This window comes from Rattus norvegicus, chromosome 5 (genome assembly GCF_021556685.1).
Source record: "Rattus norvegicus strain SHRSP/BbbUtx chromosome 5, alternate assembly SHRSP_T2T, whole genome shotgun sequence".
In the NCBI taxonomy this organism is placed as follows: Eukaryota; Metazoa; Chordata; class Mammalia; order Rodentia; family Muridae; genus Rattus; species Rattus norvegicus.
Window position 1 is genome coordinate 163,083,625 of NC_141538.1, and position 17,669 is coordinate 163,101,293.

At 48.6% G+C, this 17,669-nt stretch overlaps 1 protein-coding gene across 2 annotated transcripts in view; it reads right to left on the minus strand.

Moving 5' to 3' along the window:
- Positions 1-2,430: 2,430 nt before the first annotated feature.
- Tnfrsf1b (TNF receptor superfamily member 1B) overlaps positions 2,431-17,669 on the minus strand; it is a 33,285-nt gene continuing 18,046 nt past the window's right edge. The window contains 8 exon segments of one of the 2 annotated variants that reach the window (NM_130426.4): positions 4,825-6,539; positions 10,157-10,364; positions 13,268-13,302; positions 13,635-13,712; positions 14,338-14,570; positions 14,834-14,927; positions 15,438-15,590; positions 16,696-16,824. In NM_130426.4, the coding sequence (NP_569110.1) occupies positions 6,226-6,539; positions 10,157-10,364; positions 13,268-13,302; positions 13,635-13,712; positions 14,338-14,570; positions 14,834-14,927; positions 15,438-15,590; positions 16,696-16,824 (1,244 nt within the window). In that variant the 3' untranslated portion in view covers positions 4,825-6,225. 2 annotated transcript variants of the gene reach the window in all.

Below are 17,669 nucleotides of genomic sequence, written 5' to 3' on the forward strand. Positions count from 1 at the left end.
GGATGGAGACAGCTCAGTAACCCACAGAAGCTCTTTGTAAAAACTAGTTGTTCCCATTTCTCCTAACCTTAGCCCTGGACAACGACTGCATAGATTTCATTTGTGCATGACTGCCTTTCAGTTGGCCTTGGTGTGCAATTATTCTATTATATCTGACTTTCCTATCTATTTCTTCTTCTGCTCTGGTGAATTCTATGAAACTAGATGTTCCTTGATGTTATGATTTTTTTTTTCCTTTTCTATTTTTCGGAGCTGGGGACCGAACCCAGGGCCTTGTGCTTGCTAGGCAAGTGCTCTACCACTGAGCTAAATCCCCAACCCCGATGTTATGATTCTTAAGCAACTGGAAATTGAGGCATAGGGGCACAGCACAGCACAGCCCTGATGGCCCAGGTGCATGCTGTGTGTTCTCATCTTGGAAACAATGTAATAACTTCACAGTCATAGTTCCAGATTAATGCTTGACTTGCAAAGAAACTTTAAAGAAATTATTAGAAAATGAATTAGAGCCAACATTGGGACCCTAAGAAATGAAAAACTTATTGAAGTTAGGAAATAAGTTTTACATAACATTTGAGAGTGATTCCTGGATAAGGAAGTATAGAATATATAAAATTATATACTAGTAAATTAAGACTGGGACTCTTACGAGAGTCATTGTGTGCAAGGAACAGAAAGCTAGCAGAACCACTGAGTTAAGGGTTAACTTGATTCTTTCTGGCCACTGCCTGACAGCTTTGCCCATGTCATTTATCATTAGAGCTTCCCAGGAAAATGCAAGTAGCTGACCTCGGAGCTTTGAGCTCTGAAGTATAATAAGTTAAAAGTTAAAGTTTAAATAATGATAAGTTTACAATTATTATTATTTTGGCCACAGGCCTGGGAATAGGGGAAACTTGAAACTTAGGGGAACAATTTTAATTCTTAGTTCTTTGTGGGATGTGGTTATTCTTTTGAATTTGATTTGGCAATGATTATACAATGTCTTTTTTTCTACCTATTTTTGAATTATCAATAAAAGACTGGGGCAAGAGAAAAACTGAAGAGAATGAGAGAGAACATGTGAAGAGAGCATGAGAAGAACATGTGAAGAATGAATGGGAGAGAGCATGTGAAGAGAGAATGAGAGAGAACATGTGAAGAGTAAATGAGAGAGAGCATGAGGGAGCGAATGAGAGAGCACGTCTGAGAACAAATGTGAGAGCGAGTGAGAGAGCATGAGAAGAGAATGTAAAGAGAGTGAAGAGAGAATGTGAGGTGTGTATGAAGATTGTGTGTGAGTGAAAGGAGAGTATTATGTGGTGTGTGTGTGAGACATGTGTGAGGTGTGTATGAAGGGTGTGTGTGAGAATGAAAGGGTAATGAACAGAGGTGTGCATGAGTGTGGGAGTTTGAGAAAAGAAAACCGCAACAAAAAAAAAAAAAAGCAGAGTGTGCAAGAGAATGCAGAGTGTGTACAGCCTCAAGCTGCAAGAGAGAGAGAGAGCGAGAGAGAAAGAGAGAGAGAGATTTCAAGCCTTGAAATTGCCTGTAAGTTTGTACCCAAAGAGTAGTCTGTGTATATTTATTATGCGCCTTCCAGATATCCCTGCTTCCAGTTGAGAACCCCGATCCTGTGTCGAGGCTGGACCCTGGCACCCACCTTCCTCTCCATGATGGCCTGGACTCTCAAACCACGAGCCAAAACCCCCAAATCAAAACCAAAGGAAAAAAACTAAAAGCTTTCTTCCTTGGGTTGCTTTTCTCGTGTATTTCCTCATTGCAAAGAGAATAGTAATTAATGTATTTGTGCTTCTGGCTTTAATACAATGTTGCAATGTTTAAAAACAAGGCTTACACTAACTTGCAGATGACCTGTAAAAGGTCTCCCCAAAAGAACAATACTAGTGTTGTCTTTTTTTCTTCTCTCTTCCTCCTCCTCCTTTCGGAGTCAAGTTCTCATGTACCCTGAGCTGTCTTTGAACTGGCATGTAACTAAGGATGACTGACTTTTGATTCTTTTGCCTCTGCCCTCCCAGTGCTGGAATCACAGGCTACACAGTAAATGCAGTGGTGGGGATTGAACCCAGTGCCTTGTGCATGCTAGGCACACTTCACCAACAGAGCTCCAGTTGGAGCCAAGAATACTACATTTAAAAAAAATTTTAACTATGTTTATTATGCATGTGTGTGGGTCAGTCAGCTCTGTCCTTCCATCATGTGGGATTCGAGACAGAACACAGGCTGTCCACATCCACAGAAAGGCTCTTTACCCACCAAGCCAGCTATCTGGCCTCAAGAATGCTAGATGTATTTGGAGTTGGGGTCTCAGTACATAGTCTGGAGTGGCCTGGAACTCACTGTGTAGACAAGTCTGGCCTCTAAATCATAGAGATCCAATTGCCTCCGCTTCCTAAGTGCTGGGATTGAAGTCAGGAACCACACCTGGCAGAATGCTAAATTTTTTAATAAAAAAAGAGTACATTATGGCTAGAGAGATGGCTCAACAGTTAGTAACAGCACTTGATACTCTTCCAGAAAACCCAACTTTGGTTCCCAACACCCATTTGGCACAATTGTCTGTAACACCAGTTCTAGAGGATTCAACACCCTATTCTGACCTCTTTGAGACACACACACACACACACACACACGTGTACACACAGAGTAAAAAAAAATAATTAATCTTTTTTTAAAATGCTATTACCAATCTCCATTATCTTTTGGGGCAGTAGTTCTCCCTAATGTTACGACCCTTTAATACAGTTTCTTATGTTTAGGTGACCCAACAATACAATTATTTCATTGCACTGGGCATGATGGCACACACATTTAATCCTAGCACTCAGGAGGCAGAGGCAGGTGGATCTCTGAGTTCAAGGCCAGCCTAATCTGTAGAGTGATCTACACAGAGAAACCCTGCCTCAAGAAAAGCATTTTGTTGTTACTTCACAACTGTAATTCTGCTACTGTTATAAATCATAATGTAAATATCTGATATGGGATACCCAAGAGGTCATACCCACAGGTGGAGAACTACTGCTTTGAGATCTTGAACTCTATAATTATTCTTCAGCAAATAGAGCATTGGCAAAGCAGAGTGCAGGGTTCCTCAAGGTTTACAGAATCATGTTCAAGCTGTCTGCTCAATAACGTTAATAAATCACAGCTTAAAAGTGAAGTTTGGGGTTGGGCATGTATTTTGATTGTGTTTGCCTAGCATGCATGAGGCCCCCTGGGGTTCAATCCCCAGCACCTCATAAATCAAAGTGTGAATACACTTGTCATCCCAATGCTTGGGAAGTAGAGGCAAGAGGATACAAAAGTCAAGTCATCTTTAGACAAGGTTAATACCAGCCTGGAATATACGAGACTTTCCCCCAGAAGAGGGGAAAATAACATCAAGAAAACAAAATGTAATGCCAAGGGTCTTGCCATGGTTACGCATGCCTATAACTCTGCACTCTGGAAACTGAGGCAGGAGAATGTCCAAGTTCATTGCCTGGAGTATGTAGCCAGACTGGGTATATACCAAAACCCCATCTACAAACCAACAGATAACCAAAAGCAATGATTAAAAAATAAAGTCAATTTATTTAAAAATTTTATTACATTTATTGTGTGTGACTCTGTGTGTGTGTGTGTTTGTGTGTGTGTGTGTGAAAGACTGTGCATGCACACAAGTGCAGAAGCATATGTATGGGGTGGTAGCCAGAGGACAACTTGCAGGAGTCAGTTCTCTTCTTCTACCTGATGGTCCTAGGGATCCAACTCCGGTCATCACGCTTTTCAGCAAACTGCCTTACCCACTGAGCCATCTTGCCGGTCCAAAACCAATTTATTAAATGGGAAGGGGGAGCCCTTGGAGAGATGTCTTAGTGGATAAAATGCCAGGTACACAAGTATAAGGATCACAATTCAGATCTCTGGTATCCGTGTCAATGCCGGGCAGGTATGACAGCCTGAGCACTCCAGAGGCACAGACAGGGGATCCCTGAAGCAAGCTCGACTAGCAAATGTGCAAGCTCTGGGTGTAGATGAGAGCCCTGCCCCAGTACATTAGATGGAGAGTGATCAAAACACCCAAAGTAAGTCAACCTCTGGTCTCCACGCACAGGCACATGCATACATGCAAGCATGCATACACATACACAACACACACGCAGGGACACGCAGATATATGCAAACATGCATACACACCAACACAGACCTCCAGCCCCCAACACACACACACACACACACACACACACACACACACACACACACACAAACTGAAGGAGGGAGATTCTAGACTGCCCATCCATTAGGAATGTGCCAGAGGTCGGGGCTGGGGATTTAGCTCAGTGGTAGAGCGCTTACCTAGGAAGCGCAAGGCCCTGGGTTCGGTCCCCAGCTCCGAAAAAAAAGAACCAAAAAAAAAAAAAAAAAAAGGAATGTGCCAGAGGTCAGCACTCGAACTCTTCCCTGACCCCGCTCCTCTGCTCACAGAGCCCGGAGTTGGTCCAAGCTGGTGCAGTCATTGTTCAGACCCGTGGTGTGGGCTTCCTATATGACAGAACCCTTCTTCCCACAACACAATGAGGAGGCCAGACTTAGAGCACGCGTTAGGGACACACCTGGAGACTACTTGCCTGGATGTTTCTTCAGCATCCACAGGCTACAAGAGGGAGACAGCTGGGTTCTCTGCAAGCATGGCTGTAAAGGTGGGGTGGGGGTTGAGGTGGCTCCAGAGCTCTTCACTACATGGACCTCCTGGATCCACCTAACTATCTCTCCTTCACACATTAGAAGTGGGCCCGCAGGACCACAGAAAAATCCCAAACCAGTTGCCAGACACAGCCAGGGATCAGTGTGCAAAACAGCAACGAAAAGCATTTATAAGCAGGAATTCTGTCCAGCATACAGGGCAAATACTCCTTAGCACGCACACACACACCATGTAGGGATCCACACAAGCACAGGAGCTGAGGCCGCACCCAGAAGCAGTCTTTTCCAATTCATTCTTTTTGTTGCCTAGGCGGCCCGAGGCCATCCCAGGACTGGCCACCAGGGGGCAGACGTGTCCCTTCGCTTCTCCAGTCCGATGCTACAGAGACCTAACAAGTCTGTCCCAAGTGTCCAATATCTTGATTCCAGAGGGCTGAGCTTTTTAAGTCTCCATGGTAACAACTGGGCTCCTCTAACAAGTTCATACATATCCTGTGGAATCTGTGAGCATGGCATCCAAGCACCTGAGGCTCAACTTCTGTCTTCAGAAGTCTCCTGAACTCTTCCCCTCCAGGCACGCTAGGGGAGCAGGTCGATTAGAAAATAAGCATGAATCCTTTGGCAAAATAGCTGGCTTCAGCTGTTTCTGCGTGGGCCCTTCAACTGATGCCATTGGCTGTTCCAACTCACAGTGCATAACCCGGACATGCACTTGGGTCACAGCGAGTACAGTACCAAGCGGTTGGGGAATTAGACAGAGTGCTCCAGGCTGAGGTAGGACGAGACAGGTGGCTGCAGGGGCCTGGGAACTCTACAGTCCCTGAGATTCCCTGAAGGAAGGTATGGCCTTGGAACTGTTCATGAGAAGGCCAGGAGAAGGAGCTCCAGGCTTCTGTGTGCCCACCGGAGTAAAAGTCAAAGGCAGAGGATAAAATCCACACAGGGGGGGTAGCCTGTGCTGTCTCTGTCTACTGTCTGTGTACTTTTTGAGTACTGCGGATCAAACCCAGGGCAAAAAGCACACTGGACTACTGAGCCCCAGCCCCAGCACCCTACAACAGAGCAATCCTGCCTGTTGGGGCATCAGGATTTCAGTGTGTTGGGAGAGGGTTCTTCCTAAGAGTCTTGCGCTAATCTGAAGGGCCTCTGTGCCCTACCAGGGGACTACTTCCTCCTACTTACCTCAGACACTGCCCTGCAGTGTCAGCATTCACGCTGAAGAGCTGTGCTATCCTTTCTCAAAGCATATGGAAGAGGATGTTAACTCCTTAGAAGGGAAAATTCTGGGGCCTTTCAGAAACAAGAATCAGCCAGAGCACCCAGGAGATCCAGAGGGTCACAGAAGAACAAGGGCTTCCTGGGACTGCCCCCATGAAACACCAAGGCTGTTTTTGACCACTCTAGCTGCCTCAGCCCTCAGTTGACCTGCAACTGGAACTGTAGAGGCCACTAAAGGAAACGGGCTCAGAAAAAGTCATGAAGTTCCATGGGTTCAGGGCCTAGGGGGGTCCCTTTACAGGGTGTTGCCCCTGTCATGGGTCAAGGCACTTTGACAGCAATCTGGTCATACCAGCCTGGTTGGTTGGGCTTCATACCCACATCAGGCACACCAAGGGGAAAGGGCTTGTCATGGTTCTGCAGTGTCTCTGTGGTCTCCCACTGGGACTGAGAGGGACACTCCTCCTGGGAAAAGGGGACCTGCTCATCCTTTGGAGACCCTGAAGGGTTAGCATCTGGGTCTCCCACCGTGGTGCTGGCTTGGGAAGAACACTGAGAGCTGTGGTCAGAGCTGCTACAGACGTTCACGATGCAGGTGACGTTGACATGGGTCCCGTGGCTGCCATGGGAAGAATCTGTGAAGTACAAGATGGGAGGGTAAGGCATCAGTGGGATCTTGGAGTCAGGGTGTCTTTGCAGCTTGCCTCTTGTCGTCCCAGGGGCAGGTTAAGATTGTGGGCAAGAGCAACAGGCCAAGGACCAAGAGGCTAACCAAAGATCCTAGCTCACCTCGACTACGAAGGCAGATGCATCACCCTTATGTGCCTCTGTTTGCTCACTTTCCAACTGCCCAGCCCATCTCTCCCCGCTGCTAACCAGAGACGATTATCTAAAGCAGGCAAAAGTACTCCAAGAACAAAAGCCTGGGTCAAGGCTATGGCTCAGTTAGTGAAGAGGTTGTCTTGCAAGCTTAAGGACCTAAATTCAGTCTCCCCAAGACCCCACATAAAGAGGCTGGGCATGGTGGCACACACTTGTAACCTCAGTGCTTGGGAGGCAGAGAATGGGAGAGTTCTGGGGGTTTCCAGGCCAACCAACCAAGTCTAACTGGTGGACTCCAAGCCAAGGAGAGACTGTCTTAAAGGAAGTAGATGGAGTTCCTAAGGGTGTCACCTGAGGTTGCCTTCTAGCTTCCACATGGACACAAGGATTTATTAGCACACCTGTATGTGTGTGTGTGTGTGTGTGTGAGAGAGAGAGAGAGAATGTGTGTGTGTCTGTGTGTGTGCGTGTGTATGTGTGTGTGTGAGAGAGAGAGAGAAAGAGACAATGGGTGTGTGTGTATGTGTGGGTGTACGTATGCGCACATGCGCACATCGGAACAAAGAACCTAGGATGTGCACAGGAAGCAGTTATAGAAGATTGCCCATGGCCTAGTCTGTAAAGAACATTCCCAATGACCACTGAGAGGACAAATGCTAAATGGATCAAAACCAGCCCAGGCACATTTTGATTTTGATGATGATAGCGTTGTAAGTGACCTGACTGACAATGCTTAAAATTCAGGGGTTGGCATTTTAAAGCTCACCTACCATACCCAAGGAGTTTGATCCCTACCACTGGGATATAGAGAAGCAGACAGCACGGTCAGAAGGGATATCAGGGACAGTCCATCCATCATCCCGCCTGGCCTCTGTGGGCTTCTAAGTTTCCTAAGTTGGTGAGGAATGAATGCCAGGCTAGCAGAGGGTAGACACATATTACTCCCAAGTGTCAGCTGCACGTCAGTTGTTCCTGCTCCTGCCGCTACACCTGCAGAACCTACTGAGCCCATAGCGGCAGCAGCTGTCGAATTCATCCTGGCTCCTGCCTCCCAGAAATTGGGACTCAAAGTTGCTTGGGTTAGGACAGAGCCAACCCATCTATTCAGAGCAGAGGGAGAACTGGAATCAAGAGGCCACAAAGAAACCTCTACCCTAGACCTCATCAGCACCCAAACATCATCTGAAGTCCCCATGACCTTTGCACGTCATGAACAAGACATTGTGGGGGTGAGCGGGACACGGTTCTGGGGTTTACAGGCTCCCACGGTAGAGGGAGGTGTTGATGAAAAAGGAGGAGGAGGTACAGAACAGCTGGGAGAAGAAAGAGGAGGGGGAAGATGTCAGAGGAGAAAGGGGATAGATATCCTCAGGGACCAAGGGAGAAGCCACGATGGACCACCACGGGAGGAGGCAAGCCATGGAAGATGGATTCATGTTTCTATTTGAAAACATCTATTCACTGAACGAATGTCAAGAGTCACTGCTCTGTTCCAGCCTAGGCTCAGGGAATCCTCAGATTGTACCGAGGGGCCCTGACACGTCACCACGTGCTGGTGAGGCTGGGGCTCTGATGGCAAAAAACGCAAAGCAGACAGGAGACTCCTGTGGGCAGGGAGGCAGCAGGGGTGCTACAGGCAGAGAAGCTCGCACAGGGCGCAGCAGTCAGGGAAGCAACAGAATGTGGGTGTCAGAGGAGGCGGGGTGTGGGAGGCAGTGTGGTCTTGGCTGTCAATCCCCTGTCAGGTGCCAATGTGGGCACAAAGCCACAGTCTCTCTCTGACATGCTAAGGAGGTGCAAGGCTCATCACCAGAGGAAGAAATGGGAATTAGGAGCTTCCTTGGATTCTCATGTCCCCAGGGCCATTGGGTTGCTCCGGGTGAATGACCACGTTGGAGTTCATGTTTTGTTTACTTCCTATTGCCCCATGAGCCAGTGCTGCCGGGGGAGAGGGACAAAGGCCTGTAGCCTTGAAATTTCCATTACGAAACAAACCAAAGGAAATCTCAGGGTTCTTGGGAAATCCACTGGTGTAGGCCCAAGAGATACCAATAGTGTCTCTATTATAGATTATATATAGGGCAAGATGCAGACTGAGTAAATGCAACAGGCTCACGTATTGTGCCTCTGGCCCAAAGGGACCATCAGTGAGCTACAGTGAGTAGAGCCCCAGAAGAACAGGTCTAGAGAGGCAGCTTGGCAGCTAAGAGCACTTGTGGTTCTTTCAGAGGACTTGGGTTAGATTCCCAACACCCGCACGGCACTTCACAACCATCTGAAACTCCAGTTCCAGGGGACCTGACACCTTCTTCTGGCCTCTACAGTCACCATACACACCCATGGTGCACAGACATACATGCAGGTAAAATACCCATAGACATAAAATATTTTTAAAGAGCCCCCGAAGGAATGGTTTCTTTCATTCATCTCCCAGTTCCAGGGCTCTGAAGCTCACAGTGCAGAATTGACTCCTGGAGCTTGGGTACACTAGCTGTGTGCTCTTAGCAAGATCATTGACCTTTCTGGGCCTCAATTTCCTCACCTGGAAAATGGGGTGGTAATGGTAACTATGCCTTAGTGTTGATAGGCAGTGTTGATAGGCTGGGACGATGACTAGTGTAACACACCTCCAGCATTAGCTTATAGAACTGGGCAGGTCAAAGACGGCACGGTGGGGTATGCCTTTAATCCCAGTACTCGGGAGGCAAAGGCAGGTGGAGCTATGAGTTCAAGGTCAGCCTGGTCTACAAAGCAAGTTCCAGGAGAGCCTGGGCTACACAGAGAAACCTTGTCTCAAAAGCAAGCAAACAGACCTAGGGATGTAAGCAGGATGTGGCTTTTGAGAATCACATAGGCCTCTGAAGGGCGGAAGGCAGATAATCCTGTGGAAAGGAGGTATGGTCTTGGGGATCCCTAAACAAAGGCCAAACCAACCAGGGATGACAACGTGGAGGGGTTCAGGATTACTCCCCATCTGATAGGGGAGACTTGAAAGACAAAGTGGGGGTGTCTGCAGTAGAATGAGCTAGTGAGATGACCAACACAGCTGGGGCTGAACCTAGATGTCTAAACTGACTGGACCGCACTTGAGCCAGGACTAGGACATCAGCCAGGAGTAGCCAAAGGTGGCTCCCCAGGGCAGCTCCAGGACAGCAGCAGAGATTAGGGATAGACATGAACCTGACTTTACCTACAGTAGTCTGACTTAAGGTTTGGAAACTGTGCTTAACACTGTGGGCCTTCTTCAGAACTGGTGAAAGGCAATAGGATCCTCTCCCAGGACACTGACTGGGCAGTGAATCAGAACCTGTCAGTTATCATGGCCACTAGGTATTAAAGGCATTTTCCTCTTGGGTTATTTTCAATCAGTAGATGGCAGAACAGCTATCTGCACAGAGCAGGAGGGAGACAGCTGGTTCCTGCCTCTTACCTGAACTCCTGGAGCCGGCACAGGCTTCCTGAGACCCTTGGGCCTCCGCTGTGACTCTTGCTTGGGGATGACCCCCAGGGGGCGCTCTCCTGTCCCCAGCACTGGCTGAGCTCTCCAGGGAGCTGCTGCTGGAACTGGGTGCTGTGGTCAATAGGTGCTGCTGTTCAAGGCCTATTGCATCCTGGGATTTGTCATCAGGCAGATGAGGCTGGGAAGAAAAGGGAGGCTGTACATCCGCCTGCCGGCGGGCGCCTTTGCTCTCCTGTCTCCCCTGTCACCCACACGCCACGGCTTGCACATTTCTGCCCACGCCACACATTTCCACACAGGACACCAAAGGTTTTTTTCAATCTCAGTCCACATAAGGAAATGGAAAGACTGTGTGTACACATTTATGTCTTAGTATGGGTAGGTACATGAGTGTTCAGTTGTCGTTGGAGGACAGAAAGGGACATCAGACCCCCTGGAGCAGATGGTTGCAAGGTGGTTGTGAGCCATCCGACATGGGTCCTGAGAACTGAACTCATGCTTTCTTCGAGAACAGAAGGGACTAAAGACTCTGCCCAGAGCTCAGCGGTTCGTTCCCCGGTACCATATAAGCAGGGTGTGGTGGTCTATGTCTGTAACCCCACACTGGGGAGATTGAGGTAGGAAGATCAGAAATTCAAAGCCATCCTCAGTTAGTGTTCAGGGCCAATACAGGCTATGTGAGTCCTTGTCTTAAAAAAAAAATAATGCCCCAAATCTAAAGTGCAAGTTTTAGCATTCATAAATAAACAAGTTTGGTGCATCTGAGCCACCACCATTGTTCTGCAAAGGGTGGGTCTGAGTAGCTGTCCTAGAGGCCAGACTTGGTCCTCAAAGCTCAACACCTTTCCTCTTCATTGCTTCTGCTCAATGAATCACCCCAGCTCATGGGGCCCTTTCCTCGGGGCCACTCTCAGGGTTGTTCCTTGGCCTTCTCGGCTGCCCCATTCTACGGTTCACCTAGAAGCTGTTCTGTGACTTCCCCGTGGCTTCTTACTCTGTATGTGCCAAATACTGTGTCTGAGTCACATCTGTCTCAGCTCTTCGAGACAGTATAGCCTCTCGCTATCCTAGCTCTGCAGGTGGAAATGGATTTTTTTTGCCTGAGGTCATGGTTTGGATACAATGCAGTGGAGCTAAAATTCACCATGTCTACTCTGGGTGTCTGGGGTTCGGCTCTGGAGGCTTAAGACAAATTCCCTGTTCATAGTAACTTATGCTAAGGACATCCAAAAATACCATTTCAAGGCCATTGTCTTCAACAGCAGTTGGAAAAGTGGCCACACTTTTCCAGGGAGGCACAATGCCAGGGGTAATCTAAGCCAAAGCAATCGTTGGGCTATCTTTCCTGTGGCTGGTGCTCTCTAGAGAGTCACTGAAACCTCCATCTCTGGCCCTGCCCACCATTGCTATGGCTTCTTAGACGTCCAGGTATGTCATGACATGTGGCCTTGAGGTCTTGCTTCCTGCCCAGTCCGCAGCTTCTGACTCAGGACTGGAAGAATCTTATACAAACTGACTCCATGAGGCCACAAAAGCCCACAGGAGGTGACTCTGGAGCTCAGAATTATGAAGCTGGCTGATGGCCACAGTAACTAAGCCCAGTCTAGGATGTGAGAGCATGCCTCCCCTGGGGTCCTGCCAGCTAGGTACCCCAGTCTAGAAGAGACGGAAAACATTCTGAATTCAGCCTCACCTTGGCCCCAGCCTTACCTCATAACTCTGCCGAGGCACTCATAAATGTCACACCACACCAGCCCTACAGAAGGAGCTTTTCTGGCTGGGCCTCCCCCTCTCTGCTTGTGGCTAGAGCCAGACAGAACAGAATCCTCCCTTCCTCCCCAAAGGTCACAGCTAGCTCCCGCTTCAAAGCCACAAGCTGCAGCGTTCACGTACAGACCCTATCACAATCATGTGACTCTGACCGGGACCCCACTGAGGGAGCACCAAAAACCTGAGCTTGCCTGATGCCTCCTATGGTTCTGGGTCTGATCCTGTCATATGGAGCTGGGACTGGCAGAGAGGTATGGCTGGCTTCTGTAGGCCTCTGAGCTAAGGGTATCTATCCGTGCAAGTCCATGTGGGCATGACTGAGAGAAGCACAGTAACTGCATGCTAGTGAGACAGAGTCCTAAGTTTGTACTCCAGACCACACCCATTAACTGTGCCACTTCAGGACAAGTACTTGAGTGTCTGGGCCATGTATCCCAGACTCCAAAGTTGATCTCAATAACCGCACAGCTTGTGTCAGAGCCAGGCTGGAAGAGTTCATAAGCCCTCAGACAGTGCTGGCGTGTTCCTCCTCCTCCACCACCACCACCATTAACTCCTGGTGACTAAACATGAGACATGTGCATGACTGGGGGAGGTGTGGATGAATTCAAGTGCTGTTTGTCCAAATAACCCTACTTTCCCCAGCACTCAGAGCAGGAGCTGAGTCACTACTGCTCCTGCCTGACAGCCTCACTCTAGCACATGAGGACACCATCTACTGGGCTCCCTCCCAAGTAAGGCCCTGAGGCAGGTAGCTGACAGGGCACAGGACTGGACAAAGGTTCTCCAACTCCTAGCAACCAATCTTGGCGAGCAAGCCCTGCTAAGAGAAGCCAGCCTGAGACAGCTTTGGATGTGTCAGCCAAATCCACCTGCTCAGAGGGTTTGACCACCAGAACACACCACAACCTTTCGAGAGTGTCTGTAGCTGTTAAGCTTACATTTCCTCATCTATATAATGAGGAACCAAGGTGCCTTACTCATAGGACCAGTGAGGAGTTGGACATAGCACAGGGAAAGAGACTGGCTATGCCCAGCTAGGGGACAGTTTGCCTGTTTATTCCCAATTGGAATGTAGCTGAATATCAGCTGGCTCTGAGGGAGTATTTATATTCCTGATCCTCCAGCCTCTACCTGTCCCCAACTATTGGGACTCCAGGCCTGCACCACCATACCCATTCAATCCTGCTTATATGATGGTGCTTATGATACCCTAGAAAAGGAATTGGAAGAGGAGGAGGAGGAGGAAGAGGAGGAGGAAGAAGAAGAGGAAGAGGAGGAGGAGGAGGAGGAGGGCACAGAGATACTCACCACCATGGTTTCTCGTTGTAGGCAGGAGGGCTTCTCTACAATGAAGAGAGAGGAACAAGTCAGAGGCAGGACTCCTTCCATGCATCTATCTTAAAGGGCACAGCATGGCTAAGGTAAAGCCAGTAGAGTGGACCCAGCCCAGGGAGTAGCTGCCTGACAGGTAAGATCCACAGATGAGCCCATACTCATATAGATATGTACTTTCTTCCCCAGGCTCCAAGCTCCTGGAGAACAAGAGGCTACACTCTCCAGATCCACTTGACTCTATGGTCGTGCAGAGCTCTTCACTAAGCCCACCATCCACAGTACCCAAAAAACTGTTAGGGTGGGGTGCAGGGCTGGAAACAGGAAGGGACCAGAACCTTACTTTTCCTCTGCACCAGGATGAAGCAGTTCGCCAGTCCTAACATCAGCAGACCCAGAGTTGTCAGTCCAACGATCAGACCTGGGAAGAAGACAGGGTTTTCAGAAACAAAGGTGCCAGAGTGGCTGGCGCTGGGAACAAGTCCAGCCTTAGGTCCTCAAGTTCAGGGTCAAACCAAAGATCATATCTGTGAACCACATAAAACCAGAGGGCTGGAGAGGGAAGCCAGAGACACCAACACTCCATAGTCTTGTGAGACAAATGAGTTCATCAGATTAGCAACCAGAACTTATGTTCATCTTCATACCACACAGGGATTCACTATGACAACATGATGTCTTTGGAGACCCAAATCCTCTACACTTGTATCTGCTCTGAATGACAGAGACCAGGCTCCCAGTTCCACCCAAAGGGAGGCTTCCAGAAGCAAGAGAGGCAGAGAGTGGGTGGTGGGAGAAAGCTTCTCCCCTTTTATATTTCAATTTATTTTTGTTGTGAATTTAATCCCAGGCTAGTCAAGCACCCTTCCAATGGGCTACATCCTCAGCTCCCATCAAAAGTACTATTTTTGAGACAGGGTCTCACTAAGCCGAGATTGACTCTGTAGCCCAGGTTGGCCTTGAACTTGCAATTCTCCTGTCTCAGCCTCCCCAGTAGCTGTGCACTTCCAAGTCTGCCTGGGTCACTCTTGAGACTGGGGACTTACCAATTGGAAGAGAGATGCCACCCGTGATGCTTGGTTCAATGATGGGAGTTGAACCCAAGGACACAGGGATGTGTGGAGTTTGGCTAGGCCCTGGCTCTTGATCCATGGGTTGGGATCTTGTGGGCTCTGGCTGAGATACGTAGATTGTCCTTGGAACAGCGCTTGGAGTTGGGGACTCAGATGCACAGACTGCATCTGTGCTTGCATTTCCAGGAATAGCCAGGATGCTACAACTGAGGGAGGAAGATTGCAATCAGGAGACCACAGAAGACAGTGAGCTCATTCCAGGGAGCCAGGTCTAAGGACAACCCCCTCACATACACCCCACCTTCCACCTACTGTCACTATCCACTCTCGCCTCCGTGTCGGGCCCCTGCTTGTGTCATCCATTGTCTGTCCCAGAGACAAAGAATGACAAGCTGTCCTATATCCTGGGACCCAGTCATCCAGGGATCGCCCTCCCTGCTCCTTCAGAAGCCAGGGAGTCAACACTCACATGCGGTGGGGCCTGCACACATCTGTGGATGATGTGGTGTCAGAGAACGTCCCTGGGGCACAGGCACTGCATATCACGTTTCCATTTGAGGTTCCTTGAAGAGAAAATCCAGAGCTTGTCAACAAAATGAACACTTCGTGCAGTCAGGTGGGGAGTCTCTTAACAGTGGGGCCACAAGGGAGGCCTGTTTGTAGTTCTCTACCTTAAAATACTAAAACACACGCACACACACACACACACACACACACACACACACATCTGTACACATGAACATGCAATACAAACACACACACATCTGTACACATGCACATGAAATAGACACACACATCTGTACACGTGCACATGCAATAGACACACACACGCACATACATGCACATACACACGTAAGGCCCATACACATACGTGGGCCTGCTCTCCAGTGTTACCTTCCTGTCCTACCTGATTTGCCACCAGCTCAGGGCTTGGCGTAAACAGTGGTTCCAGGAGATATGCAACACACATGGCAGCCACTGGAGAGCTTTGAGGTAAGGCTTAGAGATAGGTGCCTATGACCTCTCAGGGATGTTCAAATCCTTTCCTCGGGGAGAGGAAGAAGGGTCCTTACTTGAACGGGCCACTCCGAAGCCAGGGCCACACTTGCTCAGCTTCATGCACTGTCGACAGTTCCCAGAATGCAATTTCAAGGCACAGTAACTGTCAGCGTTGCAAGCACACACTCGGTTCTGTTCTTTAGTGCAGTTGTGGGTCTCCACCTGGTCTAGAGGATGGAAAGACAGCCAGGGTCATCTCTACCTCCACTCACCCATTCCGCCCTTCCTGCCAGAGCTGGTAGGTCCCTCAGCACAGGCCCAAAGGACCCCTGGCTGCCTTGCCTCTCTGGCTGTTGTCTGCGCTCAGGACTCGACCACAGAGTGAATATACATCTGTTCCTCTAGGCTCTATATCCTCAACTCTGACCTCACTTCCCCACCATCTACCTCAGAGACCAAATGAAGATTTGGTAGGATCTAGAAAGAAAATGTCATCTGGAAGTGGCCAGGCAAGGTGTGTAATCTCAACACTGGGGAAACTAAGGCAGATTTTAAGTTTAAAATTAACCTGGGCCTTATAGAAAGTTCTAGGTCAACCTGGGAAATTTAGCAAAACAAAAAACAACAACAACAAAAACTCAAACAAACGAAACAGCCAAGCAGTAGTGGGACACATCTCAATCCCAGCACTCAGGAGGCAGAGGCAGGTGGAGCTCTATGAGTTCAAGGCCAGCCTGGCTTACAGATCTAAGTCAGTTTCAGGACAGCCAAGACTACACAAAGAAACCCTATCTTGTAAAAACCAAACCAACCAAACAACCAAACAAGAACAACAAAACCCAACCAAACTAAACACCTGAACTGAAATCTGTGTCTGGGAGTGCAGGCCTCTAATCCCAGCTACTCAGGAAGCTGAGGTAGGCAGTCCATAAGTTCAAAGCCAGCCTGAGCTATCTAGCAAGATTCTGACTCAAAGGCAGATGGTTCTAGAAGGATGTAGCTTAGTGATAGAGCGCTATCACTATGTTTAATCCCCAAGGCTACACAGAGAAATGCTGTCCTGAAAAACCAAAAAAGTGAGTAAGTCAATAAATCTTTAATTAAAAAAAAAAAAAAGGTCTGGGGATTGATGTGGCTCTGTTAAAGCGTGTTTGTATCACCTGCATGAAGTCCCAGGTCCCAATCACATAAATACATACATGTGGCAAACGGCAGTCCCCTACCACTCAGGTCCTGGAAGATGAAAATGACTGACCCAGGGTAATTCCCCATCCACCTTACTTGCTTGAGGACCAGGGAAGATGTTGGGATCACGCCGCTCAGGCCACTCACCATCACTACAGGAAGAACTGCAGCTCAGGCATGTATGCAGATGGTTCCAGACCTGGGTGAACATGCCTGCCGCACAGTCCGCACACACGGTGTCTGAAGTCTTGTTGCAGAAGTGTTTTGCATACTGGCCTGAGGAAGCAAGGACCAGAGGTCTCAGCAGAAGACAGGTCTCTGTGGAGACCTTCAATCCCAGGGTTCTAAACCCTTGACAGGAAGCCCTTGGGATGAAGCATGTCTGGTTGCCTTAGCTATCTCTCTACCTCTGAACCTATCATCCCTCTGCTCTCTCCAGGGAGCTGAAACACCACCACCAGAAAAGCCTGTTATCAGTCGAGAATACTTTAGGGAGAATTGGTATGCCAGCTCCTGTCTTCTTGATAGTTGGTTTGAATTCTCTATGTCTGTGTATGAAATACAAGTGGCTATAAGGTGATAGCCTGTCAGGGCTAAGGGTAGGGGGTTCCTAAAAGTCTGGGGGGATGGGGTGGAAGAATAATAGGGCAAACCTTTAAGATGTTTGCTTTCTCTTCTGAACCCAGCTCCTCTCACCTGTTCCTGCCAGTCTAAGCTTGTTACTTCTTAAAGATGGCTAGTCAATAGAAAAGCCACTATCCCCTGGGGTCTCTCAAAAGTGACTGTGGAGGATGACATGTACACATGCTCCTGCGATCCTGCCCACTGGGTCTCAAGCACGTGACTCAAAGCCTCCAGTAAATGAAATCTGAATTCTTCACGATGATCTTGCTCAATCAAATATATATTATTATTATGATGATGATGGTGGTGGTGGTGGTGGTGGTGTGTGTGTGTGTGTGTGTGTGTGTGTGTGTGCGTGTGTGATCTGTTTTCTCCTTCCGACACCGCTTCAGATCCTCAGGCTTGCACAGACAGTGCCTTTATACACCGAGCCATCTCACCAGTCCTCATCCCTTCACCTACATCTCCCGTCACACTCTTATTTCACTCTGGGCAAC